The 17,710-nt window shown below is 40.7% G+C and overlaps 1 protein-coding gene across 1 annotated transcript; it reads right to left on the bottom strand.

Moving 5' to 3' along the window:
- Nucleotides 1-416: 416 nt before the first annotated feature.
- Nucleotides 417-17,388, bottom strand: LOC310925405 (HHIP-like protein 1; the record flags this gene model as incomplete). The annotated part of the gene is made up of 14 exons (XM_083887353.1): nucleotides 417-1,189; nucleotides 2,716-3,075; nucleotides 3,204-3,286; nucleotides 3,830-3,911; nucleotides 4,725-4,870; nucleotides 5,012-5,138; nucleotides 6,021-6,095; nucleotides 6,508-6,648; nucleotides 7,361-7,473; nucleotides 9,544-9,687; nucleotides 10,408-10,533; nucleotides 10,616-10,895; nucleotides 11,001-11,265; nucleotides 17,086-17,388. The coding sequence occupies 14 exons, from the start codon at nucleotides 17,386-17,388 to the stop codon at nucleotides 417-419; spliced, it is 3,018 nt and encodes a 1,005-aa protein (XP_083743479.1).
- Between the last annotated feature and the right edge of the window lie 322 nt (nucleotides 17,389-17,710).

The following is a 17,710-nucleotide window of genomic DNA, read 5'->3' as shown; positions in this document are numbered from 1 at the left end:
AAAGCAGACCAAATAGCTCTGGTGTGAAAGTGCCCTAAGATGAGTTCAGCAGATTCCCTTGGCTTAGTCATTGGGGTTAACATTCGTTCATACAGTTTGTTACAGTTCAGACAATGTTCGGATGTGCAATGATCAAATTAACATCACATCAGGCCAAGAAGAGCCTAAAGTAAGTTCAAAGTGAATAGCAAGTCTTATAAGATAACATAAAGGTGGACATTTCAGCATTTAGCAGTTGGAAACAAAATTCACCAAAGGCTAACTTTTGAACATTCATGTTTCATCTTGTGCAGTTTTTCATGGCTTCAAATAAGCTCATCTTCTCCGCTTTCCCCTTCCTACTGTGACAGTACCGTACATAACCCCACAGTCTACCCCTTTCATCCCTATGGCTTCCTACGTTTTACCTTGCTATGCTAAGCGCAGATCACTCCCACATCTTCCCCATGTGAGCAGTTATGTTTCCCAACTTTGGATCTCTTGCACTCCAACAGCGATCGCTCCCCGCCCTCGCACTCCACGTCGTCCAGCATGATCCTCACGCTGCTGTCTGCCTCCCCCAGCGCGGCCCGCTTCATCACTACCAGTGCTATTGTGAAGCCGAGCTGTCGACACACGACGGTGCCTGCCTTGCTGGTGAAAAGGTCATCACACACTGTCCCCCACTCTCCGCGGATGAAGATCTCCACTCTACCTCGGTCTGATAAGCTGTCGGCGCTCACCAGTCGCACTGAGCCAGCCCTCAGCTTTCTACCTCCCCTTCCTCTTTCATAAACATGACCTCTACCTCTTCCTCTGGGTCTCTTATAAACTTGGTTGCCCTCACGAGTAGTTCCCAGCTTCTCTCTGAGCCACAGCTTCTCCCCTTGTGTTTTAGGCATGGTGGTGTTGACTGGTGTTCTCTGGGGCTTGTAGGAGGTGACGGTGGGTTTGAGGTTCCAGTGTGGTGGACGAGGTGTGGTCCACGACGCAGGACGCTCCGGGTGACGCGTAGATCCCCGAGCCACCTGGGTTTGTTTGGAGGATGTCGTTGATGGAGAAGGACGAACCTGTGGTGAAGTTAATGGTTGGGAGGTGGTGCTAAGTGAATACTGAAGGGGTCTCCCGTGTCTCCTTGTTGGACTTGTGGTGACGATTGTGGTTTGAGCAATCTTAGAGGAGACTGCAGTCATGACGGTTGTGCGATAACCTGAGGAAGACACAGAATCACCCTCTTTATTTAAAAAAAATATAGTTTAACAATATGTCACGCTTTAAAGGAATACACAACTATATGATAGACAACGAGAATAAGCTTTCTCTGTCCAAAAGTTGCAAACTTTTCGCTTAGCATCTCCCCGTTTCCACTTTTATGCTTTGTAAAACGCTATATAAAAGACAAACAGAGAACGACAATGCTATTGATCTCCTCATCTTTTTCTTAGCAAGAAAGTACAAAACTACAACTTTAAAAATAGTTCTGAAACCATCCTAAAAAATAATAATACTATGAACGTAGGGAGGAGAGATGTAAACACAGACACACAAAGACGATTGTCCAAACTGAGGCTGATGCAGAACCATTTATTCAAAATAAATAAGGCCAATGTACCTGATTTAACTTAAAGTATAGTGCAAATAATTGACACAATGATAAGCACCATTTACCCTGCTATAGCCTCTTGTACCAGCCAAAGAAGAACACAAGCCGTAAATTAAATTTTGGGAAGAAGGCCACTTCAGCTAATTTCACTGTACCTGAGTTTGATATGTTATTATTAATTAATAACATATCCAATAGTTAAGTTACTCATTAACATTAAAGTCTTCCACATTTAGAAAAACCTCCAGTGAGATGATGAAAAGTGCAAAGTCTGATAGGTTACAGATATGTTAAATAACAAACTTGATGAAATAATTACTTGTTTGGGAGAATATACATGTATGTATCACTGGTAAAATACATTAAATTAAAGAAATGAATCATAATTTAAAACAATGATTTTGAATCAGTAATTTTGCTGGATTGCGAACCAGTTTACAGCACTGTGCAAAACAACCAACAGAATAATTTAAAATAAATACATTAGTTATTTACCAATTAACACCACTTGATTTTTTTTTTTTTGTCATTTATATATTTCTAAAAACGACTTCAGAGCTAGTTATGTCCATGTTCATGTTCACTAGCAATCAGAACATGTTGATAGATTTCATCATCATGCTTCATTGCACTACAGTAAAGGTCAATTCTACCCTGCAGTATGACATATAGATTAAATAATTGGAGCAAAAGTGTCCCCCAGCATATTTACATGGTTTTATTTCCATATGTATTTGCATCATAAGGCAGCCTACAATGGAAAATTGTATATTGCAGCAGGAATGTAAATAGTTTACCAACTATACTCTACTATTATTCTAATTATTCTACAAGTGGCATGATTTTATCCGTTGAAATATTCCATTTGAAAATACAGAAATGCTAATGTAGCAATTATCGTGCAAAACCGTAAAATAGAACTAGAGCAAAGACGAAGAAGAAGCCTGGTTTAAATCGAGTGGCTTCTCCCCGAGGCGAGATCTGCTCTGGTTGACTGCTGGCTTTAGCATTATTACTAACAGTGGACTTAGTGGTTGGGTACATAGTGGACCTAGTAGCTGTGTTAGCATTTAAGCTAGGAGTAGCGTGATGAGTGGAGCTGGTTTGGGAAACAGGTGCACCAGTAGCCCTACCAGTGGGTGTGGTTGTGACGTGAGTTGTTTCCATGGCCATCTGGGCAGTTGTGGGTAATGTTGTTGGTTTAATTGTCCTGGCTGATGTTTTTATTGTCGCTTTTACGGTTGATGCTGTTGCCGTTGTTGCCTTTGTCGTTGTTTTTCTCGTCGTCTGCAATGTTGTTTTTCTTGTTGTTGTTGTTGTTGTTGTTGGCGGTGGCGATGGTAGCTGTGTTTTTCTTATTGTCTTTCTTGTTGGCATTGGTGGCTTTATTATTATTATGGGTTTTCTTGGTGATTTCTTCGTCGTCGTCGTCGTTCTCCGCGTGGTCGTCGTTGGAACGGGTGTCGTGGTCGGTTTCTTGTTGAGGACAAACTCTGCAAACACCAGAAATAGATACTCTATATTTATACTATTAAATCACAAATTATACGTTTTGATACCCTTCAACGTTAAGCATTACTCATGTTATTATTATGTTATTTAATTTGACTACATGTTTTACCTTCTTTTGGGTAGAAGTGAATCAGTTTTCCCTTAACATTAACATGTGTCGGTTTGATGCTGCATTTTCCTGGTGGAGCTCGTCTGCGTGGTCAACAGAGGAAAAAAAAAAAGTTAACAACCTATAACATTTTTCTTCTTCTTCTTCTCAAGTACAGACAAGCCTTCACTACACACCAGGGGTCCCTCGGCCCTTTTCGTGGCTTTCCTGTTTTTTAATTGTTAAGCCATTTTGTCTGTGTTGAATGAATATAGGTCAAATTTTCCAAAGGCTATTCGTTTTTTGTAAACTTTAGAACTGTCATCTCAGTTTCTTAAATTAGCCTAAAATGGCTACGCAACCTGACAATTTACTAAAGTGTTCCTCGTGGCAGAAAACAGCCACCTTCCCAAAAACTGCTATTTACAATTTAAATTGTCAGTCTTTTAAAACTACTTCATCCTGAAATATACATATCAAATATTAATAATATTTTTGAAAATTTAACCCTTTTAATGCCAGTTTGTTTTCACAACTCCACTAGTTTTTTTACCTAAAAAAAAAAACACAACTTCAATAATTCCTGTAAAATACAATTCAAGGAATATTTGGTTATTATCATACAAAAGCATTTAATAGTTCGCTACCTGGATGGGTCAACTATTTTGTAGATTACTCCTGCCCTGGCTCTGGCACTCGGGGCTCCCGTGGCTAAGAAATACAGTTCACCTGGAAATATGAACAGAGGGGAAAAAGGGGGAGACAGTGGGACAGGAAAACAACAATAATGTTGGCAATAAAGAGGAGAAAGAGAGGAAGAGGGAGATGTTTGCATGAGTATGGGGGAAGTAAAAGAGCAAGAGAAGGAGTAGAAGACAAGATACAAAAATGTAAAAATGAGAGGTTTTGGATTTGGCTTTGCTTACTTGGCTTTAACTTTTCAACTTAAATCATTTACAAAGCTCCTTCAAGGGGGGTAAGAATTACTCTAAGGTCAGCAGCATGTGAGCAACACACTAAGTCAGCAGCTTACTCTCTTTAATCAAAACCAGATCCTACGTCAAACAGGCTTCTTTTCTGGGAACAATAAGAATCCTCAGAAACGGAGTCAATTTAGTAAATTAAGACCTTCAAGCCTTTGACACGTATTCACTTGTTCATTATCTATAATAATACATAATTATAGATAATAATTATCAGTTGCCTTGAAGCAAAGTAGTTCACTGAATCACTATGAGCAAGTTAACGCTAACAGCAGTAAAACTTGCACTGCGGGGGAGGGTCATTATAACCGCCATGCTTTAAAATGCATCCACACAATTTAAAGTCATTCCATGGTAATGAAGGTTTACTGGCACATTTGTTCTCTCTTTTTTTTAAATCAAATGCATCCCTCTTAATCATAATCCTCATTACAATAAACCACAATAAACTTTCCAACACATTAAAGACCCTTGTTTATATATATCTTCAAATTCTTTTGCACCAGTGGTGTAACTTCACCCCCCTGAATATTCGGCAGACTGACAAACACAGTATTACCTGCCTCGTCCTCAGCAAAAGAGATGATGTATTTATAATAACTGTTGATGAGTTTGGGGAATCTGCAGGTCTGGTCTGCGCCCATGCAGATCTCATTGTACTGCCACTCTCCTGTGGTGACATTCTCTTTCAAAGACATCAGTCGCCTAAACGGAAAAACACAAACACGTAGACCGGCATTAGCACAAGTAGAACGCCAGAAATACAGGCATGTAACTAGTGTTTAAGTTATTGAAAGTGCATTTTCCCCAGCTCTGATCGTTCAAATGATTGAATAAAACACTCACCCACTCATGAAATCCCCAAATATATAGAGTCCATTGAGGTTGGGCATCTGACACCCTCTGTAGATGTATCCTCCTGTCACTGATTTGCCCAACTTATGGGGGTAGGCAAAGATCGGCAAGACGTCGTCTACACAGACATAACGAGAGCTCAGTGTTATAGTTATTATAATATACACCAGAGTTAGAAGAGAGTACATTTTCATTGATAAACAGTCTAAAGATATACTCAAGTTTAAAGGTGCATTATGTAATAAATCTAAAGCAACTGGCCATAAAATCCTCCTAATATGTCACAGAGACTCATGAATAATGTTCATATAACAAACTGAACTCACCAACAACAACAGTACAGACAAAATATTTGCATTAAAAAAAAATATTTTGCAGACTGCAAATCATGTTTATGTTTTGAAATCATGTTTTGGCATGTGGCGCCACCTACCGCCGTCTGCCAATCATTGCAGTCAGTAGAGTCTCAGCTGCCGAGCAACCACGGGTTGCCAGTTATGTCAGAAAACTAAGCCTAAAAGACCTCGGTATTTTGAATTTGAATGTAATAACCGTTTTTGGCGACATTCTTACATATGGTACCTTTAAGTAAATAGTAGCTCATAGAGAGGTGTGATGTGTTATGTCAGTGCAGACCATCTAATAAATCACTTCCAATGCAACTAATCAAGGCGGCATACATTGTGGATTCTGTAGATTCGTCACCACGTACATTTGCTGAAACGCTTTCCAGCCGTTCACGTGAGATTTGTGTGCATGTGTTTTCAATAACACTTTGCATGACATTTTTCCACTGGTTAGTCAGAGTCCAGTTGCCTCTCTCTAAACTCCTGAAGATACAATGACCTGGATGATGGAGAGAGCCTGCACAGACACAGATCCTTCTAGGATTGGATCCTGTTGCTAATTAAAAGAAGCCATGGCTCACATCTTTAATCTATTTTGCAGAGTTCACAGTCTGAGTATCAGATTCAGTTTTGGACTCAGAAGTTCAACTCACCCAGAGATGAGTTTTGACAGAGTTTGCGATCGTAGCAGCTGAAGCCCTCCTTGGCTCTCCATCCATAGTTCCCTCCTGTAAACGTGCGGTAACTCAGTTAGTAAAGTACTAGTAAAGAAAGAGAGACTTCGTATTGCAGTAAATATACTGAAACTGTCCCTTCAGACCCGCTGAACTATTGTTTGACTGAGAAAAGAAACATGTAATTTCGTGTTTATTTCATGCACTTTTTTGGAGCTCAACACAACCAGAGCCCATTCACCGTAATTGTTAGGGAGCTGGCTGAGATTAAACTGACGTCTGATTCACTGTCTGACTGTGTGGTCTCCGAGAGAGCAGTTATCTTTGATGTGGAGATGCGAGTAGATAATGATAGCCATTTCCTGTTACTGAGTGAGTGAACATCGACACGTGATGATGGTGATGAAGACGTAATCTTCCCAACCTCCCTAACAAAACGCTGCTTGTAGAACTAAAATCCACGTGCCTTTAACAATGAGATCCACCTCTTCGTATTTGTTCTGGCCCACGTCACCGCAGAACATCCTGCCTCTGCCTCGCCCTGTAGCAGCGTCACCGCGGTCGATCGAGCAACGCCACATGTTGCGCACTCCATATGCATAAATCTCTGCAAAGATGGCAAGAAAAAAAATTACACGTTAACACAAATAGAATAGATCCCTTGCAATGGCTGAATGAATCGTTTTCGAAGACATTTTACAGAAACGCGCACAGTTCTGGAGCGATTGGTGATTTTGCATCGATCACATCCTGAAGACGTGTTGTTTGACTCTTTCAAAATGGCCGTGTTTAGTGAGACATTAAGTCTCTATAGCAGGGGTCTGCCTCTAGTATCAGAAGAGCCATTTTTGACCCCTCTCCCACCCACATGTAATTAATCTAGGGGCAGCAAAACCCATATTTGACCCATAAAATGAAGATAAACTCCTGCATTGAGTTTTATATAAATATATAAAGTACAGTTTGTTGTATGTTTTAAAATAAAAATATGTAGACCTATGTGTGAAAATTAATAAAATAGAAACTGACCCAATTAAAAAAATAAATAATTGTAGCTCATGCTTGTGAAAACCTGCTGGATCCAAATGTGTACTACTTCATTTACACATGACTCGTTTAAGCGTTGGGAATGGCAAACATAGGATGTGAGACATATTTTTAGTTGATGAAATATTAAAACTCATTAAGACCCACATACTAATACTTTTCTCATTTAGCTTGGTGGTGAAGTCCAATTATTTGAGCTCTTAAGAGTAAAAGTAAGTCTAGGTTTTGTGTTTGCAATCTTTAATAAACAGAATTTGAGAGGTTTTTTTTACCTGGTTTTGCTTCTTTCTCACCCAAGAACGGGTTGTCTGACGGGATGCTGTACGGAGCACCATCGTCATTGTTGTCGACATCAATACGCAGCGCCTTTCCAAGGTGTGTTGACCTATACAACACAAGGTGTAGGTGAGGGAAAGAGAAGGATTCAGCTTCAGGATTATAAGGTAGTCAAAAATATAGGTTTTGATCTGAAACCTTTATTTGTTTCCCTTATTTATTCTTTGTTGTATTCATCTCCAAAGGAGTGTTTGTCAACCTGGTCCTGATCATTCCTCCAATGAAAAGAAGTTAGAATATACCCTTTCAATTCAATGTCCTGTTTTTGGTTACTGTCCCCTCTTACCTGCAGTTTTCTCCGTTTGTCTGCCTGAGCTAAATCGCTGTTTTTTTTAATTTTATTCCCCTCTTAATATTTCTTTCTCAGCATTTTCCAGACTCGAGTTATCCTCCCCCATCCTTTACCTGTCCTCTCCCTGTGTCTTGAATGCTATCTCTTTATACCCGTTTCCACTCTTTCCACTCCTGCACTCCACTCTCTCCCCCGCTACACATACCAGTGTGTGGCAGTCTGTGTCGTGCAATGTGTAGTGTCAATATTAGACTTGGCAGGTTATATCCTCTGTCACTCCCAGAATAGCTAATACAGCGAGTCAACAAGAAACTAACGAGCTAAACAGCTAAAATATAACTGTCTGGAAGAAAATAATAACGATTTTCTCTCAGAATTTTGAAAAAGCAAGAAGTATTGAATACTTTTTTCCATTACTGTAATATGAATTCATGTATTCTTGTAATAATTAGTGTCAGCAGTCATGTTTACACTTCCTCCATGTGTGTCCTTTGGCAGTAATTAACATTTAAGCCACAGCGGGGCGATCATATTTATACAGTTTGTAAACATGCACACACAATGTAAATGGCCTTCAGACACAGCTACCCTATGTCTTGAATTAAATGAAATAATATGATGAAAAGGTTGCATGGTTTAAGAGGGGAGTCTTGTTTACAAACACGGAAAAGAAACGAAAAATCGCCTGCGGCCCCTCCAGTAAAATCTTTCACAAACTTCATCGCTCATGGCATAAATAAATTATATCCTGCCACCTCTCTCCGACTCGTCAGCTTCATTACATCAGCATCGGTGCTGATGTAATACAGTGCTATACGAGTCTTTTCTGTTTGTTTTCAGCTGCAACACAACCGTAAATGTTGCTGTAACATTGGTTGTGCAGTATTGTGTGATCCTCTACCTTCAGTATCCCATTGAAAAAGTGATCAAGTGAGTGTTTTGACAAGCTGTATGTAGTTAAAATGCACATGGGACATAGGTACATAGGAAGTGGAAACTTTGTTTGACACTGATCCTGCAGTAATCATCCGTGGTGTCCTGGAAAAAAGTGTTAAAGAGTAACTAAACCGCTAAACCAGATTAAAACTAGTGCATATGTGGTTATCTAGTAATGTTATTCAGTGATCCAGGTACTACTCTTGGTAGTGTTGTGTAAAGTATTTTTTGTGTGTGTACTGCCCCTCTGGCTAAACACCTCCCATTACATTTTCATTTTCGTATTAGCTGGCTCATCCCGGGCTTTCGTCACTTTCCTGGGTGCTTCGTCACCAACAGTCCTCCTCTGGCCACACCCCCAATAAAGGGGGATTCGGAGTGGATATGCAGCACTATCTATTTCTGGCGGATGCCAAAGCAGAGCCGCATAAATTCAGTGGAATTGAGCACGAGCGGAAGAGGAAGTAGGAAAATGAAACATCCAGTTTCATCGTATTTCACGATGTGAAATTTACTACATCACAGACAGAATCCTTGCCAGCATGCTCCTGTTTATTCGGTCAGTAAAGTATACTGCTCCGTTTGTTGTTTTTACAACATTTACAGTCTGTGCAAGAAGTACCCCCACAAAACCTAGTTTCCCAACTCCAGTGACGTGAGTGCAGCGGTCCATTTTGCAACAAGTGTATTTAGCCGGCAACAATAAATACTATTTTGGGATTGGCTGATAGGTCACTAATTCAAGGCACCTGTATGAATGAACTACGCAGAGCAATCTGCCTTTGCATCATCGATTACTAATTTATGTGACCTTTATTACTTATCACCCTGAGAAATGTCATGTGTGGTGTGTGAGCGTGTGAACTAATTGAAATGCATTTAAATATTTACTTGTTCTGCGCGTTGCCAAACTTTCCAAAGGGGTCCCCGGCTCGACCGCCATCCCCGATGAAGATGTACAGGTAGCCGTCATGGCCAAACAGAAGCTGTCCTCCATTATGATTGGATGCTGGCTCTACCACCTCAAGGATGGTTCTATGGCAAGAAAGAAGTATGAAAATACTCATGTCAAATATAACAAACTCAAATTTGAATCAGTGACATGGACTGCATATAAAAATGAACACCTTAACACCCTGAAATTAAAAGCAAAGCATCATAATTGACACCTGTCGCTGCCTGCAGCAGATGGTACATGAGCCAGACTTAACATGTAAATACAAAGGACCAAAGTCATTTAATGTGGTAAAATTAGATGAAAAGTCATGGTTGACATTTTAAGCAGACCTAGACCGGAAGTTCTAACTAGCGCTGTTTTTTAGTGTGTATCTGCGTCTATACCTTGTTTACGAAGCCCTGAAGTTTTGAAACAAACAGTTCAGCCATTGCTGAGAACGCTGTGTTTTATTGTAATCTCGGGCTCAGCGAGATCTCAGCGGTTCTCCTGAACTGCAGGGGTGAGATTTATGTCTGAAATATCGCGGCTGAGCACAGTGTCAGAAAAGACAGATTTCTATCGGCTCGTTTACAGCAACTAGGAGGTTTTTGACCATAAAAACAAGTTAATGTGTGTAAGTAGACCTCCATAACTAACATATATGTGCAACAGGACCACTCTATGTGAGCTTTAAGACAATTCAAATTGGTTGAGAGCCTGTTGCAGCAGGACCTCAGGAATATTTAGCTTTATTTTTGTGTATGGAGTATTGTGTGTCTGCCTCTTTGTTTCCAGTGATACGTAAGTGAACTTCTCACCTCTCAGAGGAGTGGTCCAGTTGGTTTTCATCATGAGTTGACAATGAGAACTCACTGATCCGTATCCGCTCCTCCTTTTTGACAGACACAGAGTAGTACACATAGGCTTTTCTGACTGTTGTGAACCTGAGCAGACAACGGGGAAAAGTTTTTAGAAGCTGTGCACTTTTGAGTCTAACCACCAACGCTAGACACTGAAAGTATGAACCTTGGATGCAGGGCTAAGCAGAGGAATCCCCGCTCATCACCGTTCCACGGTGACGTGAGGACGGCCCGTGTGAGGTTCAGGAAAGGCCGATCGATCCTGGAGCCGTTGGCCAAATACACCCATACGTAACCCAGCTGCTCTGCCACAAAGAAGCGGTGAGTTCCGTCATCTGCGTGGATCATGGCCACAGGGTTGCGGAGGCCATTGGCAACCTCTTGTAAACACAACTCCAGACAGCCTTTGTGACTTTCACGTACCGAGCCAAGGTTAGCGTTTAGCTCTGGGAAGGAAAGCAGTAAGATGTGTTGATCATCATGAGGACACTATATCATAGAATGAGTTGAGTTGAGGCTTGGGTGTATAAGTGTTAGTTGGTGCTCTATACCTGTGTTAGTCAGCACATTTGGATAGCAGTACTGTTTGTCCTTCAGCTCCAGATAGTCACAGAACCTCCCGCGATCTTCTTCTAACGTTGCAGTCAGGTTTGCAAACTGATGCGGGCTCTCCCTGTTCTCCAAGACGAGGCTGAGTGTGTATCGACACTGGTGCCAGTAGTCGGTGCAGTAGTCACCACACAGTCCAGGCAGCATCCGCATTGGTGTGTTGGCGTCCTCGGCGTCGAACAGGTGGGCAGCGTATGGAGAACATTGCTGCAAGGGAAAAAGGTACGAGGAAGTCACAAAAGCAGCAGTTTTTAATTGACCGTCTATCTCGTATCTATATATACTTTCAGCAGTGGTGGAGTTTAAGTTTCCATACTTTTTAACCTTCTATTAATGTGATTTATATCTCAGAGGTAGTGTTAAGGACATCAGATAAAAAGCTAATTTGTCTACTTTATTTTGCCACAGCTCCGCACTCTAGCTGGTCAGGCCTGGCTTACGTACGGCATGTCTGAGTGCCGCATGGTATAAATGGATCCCAGGAAGTCCACTCCGTTATTAAGTCACAACCACACACTGTCCACACCCAGAGCAGTGAGCAGCAGGCAAACGGAGGCACGGCAACCAAAACATCATGCGGTCGACTGGTGTTTTTTCACTTAGCACCAGATCAGATCATCAGCAGAGAGCAGCGCCCAGAGCACATACGTGACAACTTCACTGCTTTACTCATACATTGTTGACCAGAGCACGAATGTGAAAAAAAACTGTCATATTCTCAAACGGATGCCATATTTGAGAGTAGGCACAGTGCTGTGCAAGTGTAGTGCACACTCAAGCTGCCTTTGGAGCATAATGGTAGTAAGGGTCAGAGTTTGCTGTAGTTTGTTGAAGACAATTTCAAAGAATGTTTGGGTTTTTCACTGGAGGCCAAACATTTAAATTATTTGTGACAAGAATTTCGACGGCTTCTTTATTGGGGGCCTTGAAAGCCAGTGTGTTGTTTTATTTTGTTTCACAAGGACGTAAAGTTTCAGCTGTACTGTGTCACAGGGTAGAACTTCACCACAGGAGTTGTTCAAAGTGCGATCACTGCAGTTGTTTGAAGCTTGAAACTTTGTCTTTTGTCGGATTTGCCTCTTACATTAATATTGATCTAGGGCTGAAACAATTACTCGATTAATCGATCATCAATCAATTACTAAATGAAATTGTCAACTATTATGATGATCAATTAATTTGTTTTCATTAAAAAAAAAAAAAATATGTGAATATGGTCTGCATGTGTTTTTACGAAAGAAGTCATTAAAACGAAATAATTTTGGTTTGTTGACAAAACAAGACATTTGAGAACATTATTATATCCGGGTGCAAAAGAGATGTCTGACATTTTATGGAGAAAACGATTACTCACTTAATTGAGAAAATAATCGTCAGATTAAGAAGAAGAAAAAAATAAAGTTCTGCCCTAAACATGTACATTTAAATACTTCAATGCCTGTTAATGAAAATATCAGTCGATCACATTGCAGCAAGTATCAGAATGAGGAGACGATTGATTTTGACATGGCATCGTTGGTGTCAGATGTGAAAGTTTTTCATAAAACTTCTGATCTACTGGGATTTCTCTCTACACACAACCATCTCTAGGTTTTACAGAGAATGGTTCTGAAAAAGACAAAAATATCCAAATGATTGACAGCCAACGGTATCTCAAATAACTACTAGTTACAACTTGGGTCTGCAGAAGATCATCTCTTACAGCACAGTATGTCAGACTACAGCAGCAGAAGAAAATTATTATCTTCAGCCACCTTTAAGCTAAATTACTCACATATTCTTATAAGCAGACTTGGTGTTCAACATAAACAGCCATAACTTAGGATAAGACACAAACAAGGCGCCTTTCAAGGTTCCCTCACTAGATACTGAGGCGCCAGTCATCTTGACCTGAGACACTATCTCAAGGTATCAGACCTGGCACGCTGCTCATCAGAATCTGCGATGACGCCTCACTCTTCACATGTCAGACGTTGTCTCAGTTCTCCTCGGATCTGAGAAGGCCAGAGGGTTAGGTCATAGGTCATCTCACCTGATAATCAAAAACCTCTGTAACAGTAGTTACTGAGTTTAATCAAGATTCACATTCCTCAAATTCCCTCTTAAATTTAAAAACAGAGATGCATACTCTTGTATTCAGTGTGAGTAAGACTTTTGAGGATGCCGTTGTCAAAAAAGTCCATTCATTTGAAGATCCTTAGCTAAAACACTTTACTACTGTCAGTATAATTTTTAAATGTTCTTCATTTTCAAACAAATCCAGTGACAGCTGTCTGAATGTACATTAAACCTGAGCCAATAATATTTATTTTGGGGTTAGGGGTTAGATTTGTTAGGGTTAGAGTTAGTGTTAGAGTTAGGGTTAGATGATACTACCGGTGTAGACAGGGGCTCAGAGTAGTTTTAGAGTTTCAGACTAGTTCTCCTTTATTTGAGCAACGGTTTTTGTTTGGGCCCCATGAACAATTGACAAACTCATGTATTTTAAACCAAAACAGTTAAGAATACGACTGTGATTTTTGGCTTTTGCGTAAATACATTCAAACATTACTGGATCAATGTAGACCCAGGGGAGCTAACTCTGACAGAGGATTGTTGTCAGGACATGAAAGTGCATTGTTGGGCCGAGATCAGAGGCTTCCTGTGAAACAGCTTCAGCTCTTCAGGGCAAAACAAAGGCTGTGTTCAGTCTGAGCTGCTGGAACTGTTCGCAAAAAAAAAAAGGTTTGGAGCTAATTAAAGCAGATGAAAGTGGACTGAACTTCTGAACAGATTTATCTTATTTACTGTTTGGAATGACATTAATGAGGATGAAGATGTTTCAAAAGGTTAACTGGTTAACAAAGGAAACGCTATGGTGATTTGAACAATTAAATGCCATTTACTTTTAAAAATACAGGTTCTTGTTTGACCCACCGATGCTGGAAACACCAGGCCTGCTGCTCCCTAGAAACATGGCCACGTCAAACTACTGTAATTTGTTGTTTATGGTGTCCGGTTAAGGACAGAATGAGAAACTTGAGAAGCAATAAAATAAAAAGCCTTTTTACAATCTTTATTACAGGCATCTATCGAGCTGAGCTGGTCCACACGGCTGGATGTTTTATTACTGTGGAGACGGAGAGAGAACACTCGTGGCAAATGTGAGTGAACTTAAACTTTAACTGGACCTCAAGGGAAAGAGAGATTGAGAAAGAGCACAGTCAAAAAACAAAAGACAAAGAAGAGAAACGTGAATGTGAATGCATGGCTCAGCAGCTTATTGGGTGCATCTCTGTATTTGGCGTTTGTTTTCTGCATCTTTCTGCTGCCGTCTTTACTACCAGCAGACTTCTTAACTAAGAGTGACATATGCTACACCAACGCTGCAAGTTCATTAAAAATCCGTCAAGCAAAACAATCAATTTAGCTTTTCTCTGAATTAATATTTGGTTTTCATGTTCGTATTTAATGACCACTAATTGCAGTTAGATCACACATTTATAACATATATATACATTTATAATTATATATAATTGATCTTTCTTTTGGTTCTTTTAGATTTCTCTTCTCAGTTCTGTTGCTCTACTCTCCCTCTGTCCAGCTCTTGGAAGAACTTCATATATCCTGTACCCCAGTCCACGGGAGGAAACGGTTGTTTGTTTGGTCAGTTAAGCTGAGAGATTACTATACAGTCTCCCCCGTTTCCACATACACACACAAACACATTTCTCGCTTCACTCTCTTTCTCTTTGGCCTGTGTCACTGATATGAGGAAGCTCCAGCGGTGCTTCTGAAACAGAGGGGCCTCAGTGTGGTGGATTTATCCAAGATGAGCTTCCTGACATAGGAGAACCTTGACCACTTTCAGGGCCTCTTTTTAAGTCCATCTATTGCCCTGGGAGCAACCACCAAAAAAAACAACAGCAGCATGTTTTAGAGCTATGGCCCACTTTGTTTTACTATCCCTTTGGGCTGAACAGAAAAGGTTTAGGACTGAAACACATTTTGTTTACCTTCAAGGTAAATTTCAGGATAATTGTGCTAATTTCAGAATAAACTGTTTGGCTTCTTCTGTTTATCCAAAGGAGTTTGAGAGCTAAAATAGCCCTGGATGTCAAAAAAGAAACTCTTCTCTGAGCTTTACTTACTTCATTGTCCTGAACTCAGTCAAACTCAGTCAAACTAGACTGACCGCTGCGACTCGTATGTGGGCTGCAGTGCTGTCATTATGCTCAAGTCGCAGCCTGCTCCCTGCTCAGTGAGAACCGCAGCAGGATATAATTACCACAATGAGACAAACTGATATTTTCGGAGTATAGAGGATTTGTCACTGTCTTTACTGTATGAAGTTTTTGACTGCCGGAATTGCACAGCTGGTTTTGTGTTGACATCAAAGATGTGAGCTGCATAGGCAGCGGCTAATTCGGTGCTGCACACAGTGAGTCAGCTTGGCTTAGTCTAGCGAGCTCAGATAAGACATTTAAATTTAGTGATTTTGAAAATAGAAGGAGTCAGTGTTCCACAACATTTACCGAGATTACAATCTCGACTCAAATTTAGAACAAGGCTTTACTTTTTGTTGTTCTGAACCGACTTTTTGTCTGCTTTCATTGACATTTGAGATTTAGTTTTCCCATCCACAACTAAGGGTAATACAGCGTTCAGTTAACATGCCCAAAGTATTCCAACCGTTAAACCTTTTTAAGTATTTTGTGGCAACACCACTAAACAGTACCAGAAAAGTGTCTATGTGTGAGAATATACTTAACACATACACCACAATGCACCATTTGGCCACACCTGTTAAATACTGAATTCGGGTGCTTCAATCAGGCTTTGGGTTCGGCCCCTTATCTCTCCGATCTTAACACTTCAGCACACCAAGAAATTGTGGTCAATGTTATGCTTCCAACTTTGTGGCAACAATTTGAGGAAGGCCGTTTTCTGTTCCAACATGACTGTACCCCAGTGCACAAAGCAAAGACTAATAAGACATGGTTTGACGAGTTTGGTGTGGAAGAACTTGACCGGCCCACACAGAGCCCTGACCTCAACCCCATTGAACACCTTTGGGATGAACTGGAACAGAGATTGTGAGCCAGATCTTATTGTCCAACATCAGTGTCTAACCTCATTAATGAGCTTCAGAATGAATGGGCACACATGTCCATAGACATCTTGTGGAAAGTATTCCAAGAAGTGTGGAAGCTGTAACAAAACTCCATATAAAAGTTCTGTACATTTGAAGACATCATTACAGGCCCTGATAGTGTAATGGTGAGGCGTCCAAATATACTTTTGTCTATATATCTTTTTTGGGTAGAAACATTGCATGTGTTTTTTGCCAGACACCAGTAAATCAACTTCCCTCTGATTGTTTTTAAGAATGCTAATCAGTCTAAGTGACTTTACAGTGATAGACAACACAGCCCACAATGCAAAGTGGTTTACAAAGCCCTATTGCATGGCTAAAATAGTTTCCTGTGAATAGTTGTGAATGTTCCAGTGAAAGTATTCATTTTTGTTCTAATACCAAACCAGGGTTGAAATGTTCCATTAAACTGCCTTTTTTGGATTATTTCAGTTCACACAGACCGATTACTAGCAAACTCTGAGGTTGTCAGATGGCAACTTCTCCATTAACACATGACACATCAACCGCATGTTTCATTAGTCACTGTACTTGGGTTCAGCATGCTTTCCTTTGTGCTGACACTAGGAGATCTGAGTGTGGGTGTTTTGTCCCACTGACATACAAATGGCATCACCATCACCCATCAGCAACAATCCAGAGGAATATTATGCTGCTAAATTGAAATAAACTATCCACTGCACTCACCTTGAAGTCATATTGGTGTAATGCATCAACAGGTGTCTGCAGACATACATCAGTTTCACACCTTTCATAAGAGATATGCATTATCTGTGACTCCAAAGTCACAATAAATCATTGTGAAAAAATAAAGTGTGTTATATTTGTTTTAGTTTAAGCAGGTGTCAGGTGTATATGCCCCCAAAACATCAAACACAATGATTATCTCTTACCTGGCAGAGGAGGCTGCGTATGTATTTGCCGCAGGTGACGTAACCTGAATGGTCAAAGTTTTCCATGATGCTGTAAAACTTCAACAACAGCTCCCCATCCTTCTCCAAATCACAGCATCCAAACTTGGAGTACTCTTTACACAAGGCCAATGGCTGCCGGGGCTCAAACGGGGGTTTGAAGTCCAAACACTGTGGGTGACAGCTCCCCCACCAGGCCTGACGGAGCAATAGTAGCACAGACAGAAGTAGGTGTGTGTGCTGTAGGATGCGCTGGGGGGCGAGATTACAGATCTGTGGGGTCATAGTGCAAAGGTGCTGTCTCTCAGTTCGGGTAAGTGTGGATCTGATGCAGTGATGTGTTCAGTCTAAGCAGCTTGTATGTGATATTTTAGAGCAATGTGCATGACACATCTCCACCAGTGTCCATCAAGTAAAGATCTGAAACTTAAGGTGTGTTGACTGGTCCAGGTTCCTTTGCTAGACGTGTGCATCAAACACACCGACTCACAGCTGCCTGCAACTGAAAAGGATATGGAGTTTCAAACGTCCCAGGAACTGAAGATGAAACATCCATCACATGATAGTGCTCTGGATGCAAAAAAACGGTCCTCAAAAAACGCACCGT

This window comes from Microchirus variegatus (genome assembly GCF_963457635.1).
Source record: "Microchirus variegatus genome assembly, chromosome: 3".
Classification (NCBI taxonomy): domain Eukaryota; kingdom Metazoa; phylum Chordata; class Actinopteri; order Pleuronectiformes; family Soleidae; genus Microchirus; species Microchirus variegatus.
The sequence above is the reverse complement of the archived record's forward strand: the minus strand, read 5'-3'. Positions and strand labels throughout refer to the sequence as shown.